Genomic DNA, 10,000 nt, shown 5'->3' on the forward strand with positions numbered 1-10,000 from the left:
TTTTATTTTCAAAAGACATAACTCTGGAGAGAGATTAAAAATGTATATCTCTATAAGATGCACAGCGTTACATTAAACATGCTGTTTGTATTCGCCTTGTCTCGTTGAAGCCCACATTTCATTTGATTAAAAAAGGGTTTGCGTTGTGCACTCAGTTTGGAATGTTCACCCTGTTTCCGCAAAAAAAATGAAGGCCTCTGTTCTTCCTTCTCTCTTCCTTGTTCCTCTCTCTCTCTCTCTCTCTCTCTTCTCTGTTCTATCTGACCTCATTCCATTCTGCCCCTCAGATGGGGAGAGGTGACAGGGGACGGGGTGGCGACGGGGGTGGGGGGCGATGGGGTCAACTGCACTCTTTTCCCTCTAGCACAGCACACTCTCTCACTGTCCAATGGTATTAGTATTAGCCTGTCCCCACTGGAGCACATTAACACACACACACACACACACACCCACACACAAACCCACACACATTAACACACACACGCTCTCTGCTCTCTATTTCAGGGGTCAGTCCATTTGGCCCAAAACAACCCAAAGTGATGAGCACACATCCCAAAGCTCCAGTTCCCCATCACAACAGGCAAACACATTACAAGCACCCGCGCCCGCTCACACACACACACACAGAGAGAGAGAGAGAGAGAGAGAGAGAGAGAGAAACCTCCCTCTCAGCAAAGACAAATGCATTACTCTAGTCACCAGCTCTAGAAAGGCCGTCCAACACAAACACATCTATCTCTCTGGAGACAGGGCTGCAGGCACCATATGTGGACACTGAGAAAAATGGTGAGGCTGTATATAACTGATAATGACCATAAAAGTGTGAATATGTGTGCTTGTGCGAGTGTGTGTGGTTGTGTGTCTGTGTGTGTGTGTGTGTGTGTGTGTGTGTGTGTGTGTATGCGTGTGTGTGTGTGTGTGTGTGCATGTCTCTATGTGTGTTGCTTTGGTTCAACACTCTTCAAACACACTCCATTTCACTGCTGGCTGGGCCCAGTGCTAGCTTCAGATAATGGGCACAGGCCAAAGAATCCCTCAGAGAGAGAGAGAGAGAGAGAGAGAGAGAGAAAGAGAGAATGGAGAGAGAGAAAATGGAGAAAGTGAGAAAGACAAGAAAAATAAAGACTGAGAGGGGGGGTAGGACGCACAAGAGCAGTGCTCATTGCGGAGGACCGGAGAAGAGAGGAGAAGAGAGGAGAAGAGAGGAGCAGAGAGGAGCGGAGAGGAGCGGAGAGGAGAAGAGAGGAGCAGAGAGGAGAAGAGAGGAGAAGAGAGGAGCGGAGAGGAGCGGAGAGGAGCGGGTGACTGCGGTCCATTGTCCACTATCCTGCGCCTCCTCCTTTTGGAAGGGGCTAATCCTGCATCAGCAGTTTGCTCAGCTCTGGCATCTGGGTGGTCTGCGGCGCGGTTTGTTTTGGAGGGCCCCCGCGTCGGAGCCTAAGCCGCGGTGGACAGGGGCCTGTGGGGCCATCTGATGCGCCGCTGACAAGCATCTCCCTCGGCTCCCCTCCCATCCCCTCCCCTCGCACACAGGCCGGCCGGCTTTACACAACAGACAAACAGAAGCCAACACAGCGAGGCCTGCGCTGGGCCTCCATGCTGGCAGAGGACGGAGAGAGACAGAGAGAGAGAGAGAGAGAGAGAGAGAGAGAGACAGAGAAAATAGAGAGAGAGAGAGAGAGGGAGAATGAGAGAGAGGGAGAAAGAGAGAGAGAGAGAGAAAGAGAGAGGGAGAAAAAGAGAAAAAGAGAGAGGAGAGAGAAAGAGATAGAGGGAGACAAGGAGCTTGTACACGCTGTGTTTCCTAAGACTAGTATTAGGCCACGCCGACGGGAGGGCGCTGCGAATGCAAACACGCTGGGGCTTAGCTGTTCCTCCCAGCAGTGTGTGTGTGTGTGTGTGTGTGTGTGTGTGTGTGTGTGTGTGTGTGTGTGTGTGTGTGTGTGTGTGTGTGTGTGTGTGTGGGGTCCATATCCATGGAGCTTGGAGGGGAGGATGTGTCTGTGCGCTCGAGGACAGAGCATCCATAGAGGGTCACGGAAGTTTATGTGAAAACACACTAACAAGACTAAGAACAGCGCTAGTGAACAAGACCATGGGACTATCGGGGACTATCGGGAGTCTATCTGATTAAACATTTGTCCGTGTGTGTGTGTGTGTGTGTGTGTGTGTGTGTGTGTGTGTGTGTGTGTGTTGTGTGTTTGCATAAAGATTCCTTACCATTGTCAGCAGACAGCGCGGTGACTGAGTTGGTAGGCGCTGTGTCCGACTTCACCTGGCCGTTCTCAAAGGCATAGCCCTCTGTCTCCTGAAGCTGCCAGTTCAACCCAAACAGATGCATGGCTGAGAGGGAGGAGAGAGAGAGTGAGAGAGAGAGAGAGAGAGAGGAGAGAGAGAAAGGAAGAAGAAACAGAAAAAGGAGACAAGAATAAACAGTGTGAAATCTCTAGACGAGGAGCAACATTTTTAAAAAATCTTTCAGCCACAATACAAAAACATGGAAATATACACACACACACGCAGCTCCCCCGACACAAACACACACACACACACACACACACACTGCATAATACAACGCTGTCAGAGTGTAGGCTGAAAGTAAAAGAAACGTCGAAAAAAAAATCCTAAAAAAACCCTCCATGCTATTGATTTTATTTGGAGAGCTTTCTGAAGAGATCACTTTTTTAACAAGCTCCCCCCTCAGAGCTGGGCCCCCTGTTTTGCCAGGATGACTTTCTCTCCACAAGGAGAGGCAGGGCACCTTCTGAAGGCATACAGTACAGTATGTGAGAGCAGCTTCGCTGTGCTGCAACACAACACGGGCAGCACAGGAGGCCAGCGCTGCGTGTGGTCAGTCAGGACAGGCTAATGCCATCTGGCACCTCCCAGTTCTGGGAGACGAGAGAGCGCGGAGAGAGGCAAAGCGAGAGAACGGGTGGTAGAGACGCAGGGCTGGGGGTCCCATTGAATTCCACTCTCTTTGGCTCTTCGTCTTTTCTTTCCGACTATGCCCCCCCCCCCCCCCCCCCCCCACCATGACCACCATCCCCAACTATGCCCCCCCCCCCACTATGACCACCACTCCCGACTATGCCCCCCCCCCCTTTCACTCTCCTAATGTTTCTGTCTTGGCTAGATCCAGTCAAAGTCAGCTGAATTTCATATCTACTGTACATGCCCTGACATACATACATACATACATACACACACACCAACGCTGCCTTTGGATCATTTTTATCATCATCTATTAACGTGCTAAAACACACAGAGGACAAATATGTGTTTGGATGGATGGCAACGTGGATGGCCATTCAAGTCTGTTCCCACACACACGACTAAGCGGTGTGTGAGCCCGGGCCTCCCTCCACCTCCATCAGAGCAGGTTCGGGACGAGATGGCAACAGCTGCGTCCCCGTGACGATGATCTGAGGCGAAGGTGGAGGCTTTGCGCGAGCGCCGGTGATGTATTACGCCGGATAATAACATATTCTCTCCTCGAGCAGCAGGAGGCCAATAAATATGATTAGAGCAGTCATCCCCAAGTAAATCCACCGCTTGATGAAGTGGGGAGCTGCCTCTTCAAAAGGGTTTGGAAACATCTGTTTTGATCCTGTGGGCTCCAAATGTTCCTGCACGTTGTCTGTGTGTATATTGGAGTGTACGTGTGTGTATATTGGTGTGTACGTGTGAGTGCATGTGTGTGCATGTGTGTGTGTGTGTATACATGTATTTATGTGTGTGTGTGTGTGTGTGTGTGTGTGTGTGTGTGTGTGTGTGTGTGTGTGTAGTATGTGTGCGTGTGTGTGTGTGTGTATGTGCGTGTGTGTGTGTGTGTGTGTGTGTGTGTGTGTGTGAGCCACTAAAGGCGTGCATTTGCGGACGTGTTTGTGTGCATTAACAGCTCTTGTCTGCTGACAAACGGCATAATGTAATTTAATCCAGCCAGGGGCCCCTGGTGGGCTGCAGCACAGGCCCAGGGGCAGCACACCCGCACCGGCCATAAATCACATCTGCAGCCCCTGCTCCACTCAGCTCCGCCGAGCACACCACTCCGCACACGGGCCCTACGTGGGGGTGTGTGTGTGTGTGTGTGTGTGTACCTGTTATAAGTGCACACAAGCTGTGTGTGTGTCTCTCTCTCTCTGTGTTTGTGTACCTGTTAAAAGTGCAAACAAGCTGTGTGTGTCTCTCTCTGTGTGTGTGCTTGCATGCATGTGTGTGTACCTGTTTTAAATGCAAACAAGCTGCGCATGTGTGTGCGTGTGTATGTTTGCATGCATGTGTGTGTGTACCTGTTATAAATGCACACAAGCTGTGCATGTGTGTGTGTGTGTGACTGTGTGTGTGTATGTGTGTGTTTGCACGCTATGCACTCTAGGCTGCTGTGGCGAGTGGAATGGCTCTGCTAGACGTGTGGTAGTGATGATATCAAACAAAGGGAGGCAGGGAGGGAGGAGAGTTGGAGACGGGGGGGGGGGGGGGGGGTTCACATGTGCACAGACTCCACAGGCCAATTAGAGCTCTGTCTAGGAAGCCTTTAACACTGCAGTGGTGTGGTGCAAGCATGCCCTGGAACACACACACACACACACACACACACACACACACACACACAGACGCACAAGCACACAGACAAACACAAACACAAACACAAACATAACCCCACGCACACACACACATACACATACACACACACACACACACGCCCATGCACACACACAGAGACACAGAGACACAGACACACACACACGAACACACACACACACACACACACACACACACACACACACACACACACACACACACACACACACACACACACACACACACACACACACTTCTCATTAAATTAGAGTCCTGCTGGGCTGGTCTAGCGCATGGCGCCCATCACTCCTAGCCAATGACCCTGTGCTTGAGCGGGGGGCTCCAGGAGAAGATGGCGTCTGGTCAGAGTCAGGGCGCCCCGCTGAGAGCAGAGAGGAGCGGCTAACCCCCCAAATCCTCCTGCCAGCACCAGCCAACTCAGGCCCCACTTAATGGCAGCGGGGTGAAGGTGTATGGGAAAGGAGAGAGAGAGAGAGGAGAGAGAGAGAGAGAGAGAGAGAGAGAGAGAGAGAGAGAGAGAGAGAGAGAGAGAGAGAGAGAGAGAGAGAGAGAGAGAGAGAGAGAGGGGTGGAGGGTATGCTGGTAGGTAGATACACACACACACACATACACAACATATCTGCTCTGCTCCTGCTCCTCAACCACAACTGCACACATGAAAGCATCCATCTCTGCACCATCTACAGAGACTGTGCAGACTGACAGACAGACACACACACACTTAAAAAACTCATACTGTACACACACACACACACACACACACACACACACACACACACACACACACACACACATTTACAACACCAGTTCCTCCAGTGTGGCTGTGTGAAACAACATCGACAAATTACATCAAGACAGGGGAGGAGTGGTGAGACATTGAGCAGAGGAGGAGAAGGAGAAACGGAGAGAGGGGGATTGAGAGAGGGAGAGAGAGGGGAGAGGGAGAGGAGAGGAGAGAGAGAAATGAAGAAGGTAGCTGAGAGAGGGATTCAGAGTGAGTGAGTGTGAGCGAGAGAGCAGCTGGTCCTGAATGGGGAAGCAGGTGCGAGAGCTTGTGTGTTTTTGCCGGGAGGAGTGTAGGGATTTGTTTTGCCGGCATGCACTCTCTCTCCCTCTCTCTTATATACACACACACACACACACACACACACACACAACACACACCTGCGTCACAGGCCCATCACACACTTCCTGGAGAGGTGGAGAGAGGGGGAGAGGAGGAGAGGATGGGGAGGAGAGGAGAGGATGGGGCCAGGGAGCTTGTGTTTAACATATTTGTTTGCGCAGATGAGGGAAGACATCACCCAGAGGTAGCGAAGAGAAACAAAACAGCTCAGAAATAACCAGGAAAAAAGAGTGAGGATGAGAGAGAGGAGAGAGCGAAAGAGCGAGAGAGTGATATCAAAGTAAAAACAGGCCTTTCTTTAGATCCATTACACAGGACAACTGCGGAGGCGCATAGTGTGTGTGTGTGTGTGTGTGTGTGTGTGTGTGTGTGAGTGAGTGAGTTGTGTGTATCAGGGAATCAGTGCATGTGTGTGCCAACTATGGAGTGTTTGCCTGTATCTCATCTTTTTCAGCCTCAGTCTTTCAAGACCATGTCCCAGAATGACCAGCGAAGAGCATTTATAGTTCCTCTCTATGTAATCATCCAGGACTCTGCTGCATGGAAAACATCAGGGACCAGACCGGTCTTGGCAGGAAACACAAATGTGAAAATGGACTGATTGCTTTCTTTGAGAGTAGATGAATGTGCATCTATGTGTGTCTATGTCTCTCTCTCTCTCTCTCTCTCTCTCTGTGAATGTGTGTGTGTGTGTGTGTGTGTGTGTGTGTGTGTGTGTGTGTGTGTGTGTGTGTGTGTGTGTGTGTGTGTGTGTGTGTGTGTGTGTGTGTGTGTGTGTGTGTGTGTGTGTGTGTGTCTGTGTGGGTGTGTGTCTGGCTGTCTTTGCACAAAACACTCCATCTCTGTCCCTCATCACCCAGCCTGAATTCAGTTGAAAAACAATCCTGAAAATGACTTGAGTTTGTCCTATAAATCAACATGGCAGCTTATTGTTTGCGGTGGTCAAAGGAAAAGACATTTGACTGCAGCTATTCAGCAACAGACCCAAAAGGGAAAGGGAGAGTGTGCATTTACTGTGCTCTTTGGCAACCAGGCTGAACTGGCCGGACCAAACCTACTAAACCGAAGTACACAAAGCTTTAAGGATATTTGAATTTAAATTTGGCAAACACTGAAAGACAGACCGAAAAAAAAAAGAGAGAGAGAGAGAGTGTGAGATAGAGGGAGTGAGAGAGAGAGAGAAAAAGAGAGGGGTGTGGGGGTGTGTAGAGACAGGCAGAGAGCTTTCTCAAACAATCCATCAGAGTTGTGTCGTTTATGAAGTCTCTGAGCAGCAAATCCATCAGGAGCAGCTTGAGTTTCCTCCAGCACTGCACAGCCCATCAAAGCAAAGCAAAGCAAAGCAAAGCAAAGCAAAGCAAAGCAAAGCAAAGCAAAGCAGAGCACAGAGCCCATAACAGAGTAGAGCAGCCCAGCAGAGCAGAGGAGCATAGAGGAGAGGAGAGAAGAGGAGAGGAGAGGAGAGGAGAGGAGAGGAGAGGAGAGGAGAGGAGAGGAGAGGAGAGGAGAGGAATGAGAGACAGGAGAGGAGAGGAGAAGAATGAGAGACAGGAGAGACAGAGGATAGAGACAGAGGAGGAGAGGAGAGAAGAGGAGAGAGGAGGAGAGGAGAGGAGGAAAGGAGAGAGGAGGAGAGGAGAGGAGGAAAGGAGAGAGGAGGAGAGGAGGAAAGGAGAGGAGAGGAGCCAGGCCTCATCATCCACAGGCTGCCAATGCTAATGCCTTGTCATTGCTCAGAGCAGAATGCACTCAGGCAACAGGGAAAACACTGAACAAATGTGCAGAGACCAAACGGAAGAAAAGAAACGACTGAAAAAGCCCACAGAAAAAAGAAAGAGAAATGGAACAGAAGACTTTGAGGAATGGTAACGGAAATGTGAGTGTGAGTGTAAGTGTGTGTGTGTGTGTTAGCATTTGTGAAGGGACAAAGAATAAGAAAAGTTTCCTCTCTGTTTCTTTGTTCCTTTGCTCTCATGTTCAGTCTAAGTTGGCTTCTGTCCTCTCTCTTCCTCTCTACCACTCTCTCTCTCTTCTCTCCTCTCTTCCTCTCTCTCTCTATCTGTCTCTTCTCTCTCTCTCTCTCCTCTTCTCTCTGGTCCTTCCTTTTGTGTTCTCCACAGATGGCAAAGGCGTGCACCGTATGTATTTATGCGCCACTGAAGAGCCGATCGGCTCTCCAACTCACCCGGGACCAGAGCCTCAAAACCAGCAGAGGAGCAGGCGGGCGGGCAGGCAGGCAGGCAGGCAGGCCAGCCTCACACTCACAGCCAGCCGCTCCCGCTCGGCTCGGCCGGCGCAGAGAGCCCTGCGGGGGGGTGACCGGCCGCGCGCGTGGGCGGGAGAGAGAGAGCCGCTGCGCTGACCCCCGCCTCGCTTCTCCCCCTGCCCTCGGACTCCTGCGCTCCAGAGCCGCCCCCGCCGCTCCCCTCCACCCCTGCCGCGGGTCACCGCAGCCCGCCCCCTGCCCCTTAGAAGACCAAGAGTGGCATCAGAGGGGGGTCAAGAGGTCACGACCCCTGCCCGAGGCGCTGCGTAGACGCGTATGTGTACAGCACAGCGGTAATGTATTCGTCAGCTGCGCTGTATGCTTTGACTTGAGATGAAGACGCTTGGCGCAGAGAGGGCCTGAAGACTGGGACCGTGGGGAGCAACTGTGGGCAGCACTCGAGATGGGGAGGTGCACTCGATACTCGATCGATATGCTGCCCCCCGCCCTGGGTTAGTCCAAAAATCCCACTCCTAGACGCCAGCTCCTCACACTGGCCCAGCAGGCCCATTCCCTGCAGTCAGAAATCAGGCCGTCCACTTAGGGCACACTCCGCCGACATAAGTGCGTCGACGCTTTCTGTCACTCGCTCGCATCCGCCGACGCCAGCGTTTCCAGCCGACGAGCCGATAAACAATGGATTTCATTAGGTGGTGCCAACAAAAATAGAAGCGAATGGTAATGTACGAGGCGGCGGTGAAAGGATTTGGCGCTGGTGTGCGGAGTTGTATCCAAAACAATGAAACGGAATGGAGTCCAACGCCAAAAAGAGCCGTGCGCTGCAATCATGTGGGCATTTATGTGTGTAGGCCTAGCGTGCACCACGAGCACAACAATCAGCACTTCTGTAGCTTAGCTCCTGCTAACACTTTGCTGACACGGACACTATGACGGCAAACGAAGGCTGTTGCGATGTGGCCAATCTCCCAAGATAACCCGCAGTGAGAGTTTAAGGCTCTACCACTGCCTAATCCGATACGATTAACGGTAAAAGATCGCCGTAAAAGCTCATAAAAATCATGTAATCTGAACCATCATGTCATCCATGCCACTTCTAGTAGGTGGGCCTCCTGGGGAGAACAGCACGACAACACATCTGATGATGACAGGCTGCTTCGGGCTGGCGTTATAAACAGGCAACGCTCGGCCAGATAAAAAAAAAAAACAAGACTCGGCTAGTGCCCGGAGAGCATCAATTTGAACGGCGTCAGTCGGAGAGCAGAGGTTAAAATATTTCAATTCTGCCGTGAAAATGAGCCCAGTTTCGATCTCGGCCTGTTGGCTCCCTTGTCCTCCGGAGAATTAGCCCAAGCACACAACACACAGCGGGTGAACGCACACACACACATTCACACACACACACACACACACCCACACACCCTATGGGCCGGGTCTCTATATCGATGTGTTCAGCAAGGGAGAGAGGAGAGAGAGGGAGAGGGAGATAGAGAGGGAGAGAGAGAGAGATAGAGAGAGGGAAGAGAGAGAGGAGGATGATAGTGTGTTGTGCCTGTTATCCTGCTTTGACAACATAAATGTGTTTCTCGCCATGTCAATAATGTGAATATTGAACTGAACTGAGAGAGAGAGGATGAACACGAGAGCGACAGAGAGAGAGAGAGAGAGAGATAGAGGGAGCAAGGGAGAGAGATAAAAACAGATAGCTAGAGAGGTAAAGGGAGAAGGAGAGACCCTCTGTAGCCTTGAACCACACGGGGAAAGCAAACAAGCATTACGGCTCGGCAGGGTAGCTAACCCACCGTGCACACAATTGATCTCAACCTTCATGAGAAATCTCCTCCTGAGCCCTGCGCTGCTATGTGGCTCCTGTTGAACAAGGACATGGGGGCATTGAGACAAGCACACACACACACACACACACACACACACACACACACACACACACACACACACAGTAACTCACACACAAACATGCACACAGACACAAATACCTAAAACATGTACACTTTAATGCATACCTATGTCAACACACACGCACACAC

General features: G+C 51.1%; 1 protein-coding gene across 1 annotated transcript in view; it reads right to left on the reverse strand.

Moving 5' to 3' along the window:
* Window positions 1-10,000, reverse strand: part of tenm3 (teneurin transmembrane protein 3) — a 204,192-nt gene that overhangs the window by 91,286 nt on the left and 102,906 nt on the right. The window contains exon 6 of the mRNA XM_062520548.1: window positions 2,221-2,343. Coding sequence (XP_062376532.1) covers window positions 2,221-2,343 — 123 coding nt within the window. The remainder of the gene's footprint in view (window positions 1-2,220; window positions 2,344-10,000) is intronic.

The sequence above is a fragment of the Sardina pilchardus genome, chromosome 2 (assembly GCF_963854185.1).
Source record: "Sardina pilchardus chromosome 2, fSarPil1.1, whole genome shotgun sequence".
Classification (NCBI taxonomy): Eukaryota; Metazoa; Chordata; class Actinopteri; order Clupeiformes; family Clupeidae; genus Sardina; species Sardina pilchardus.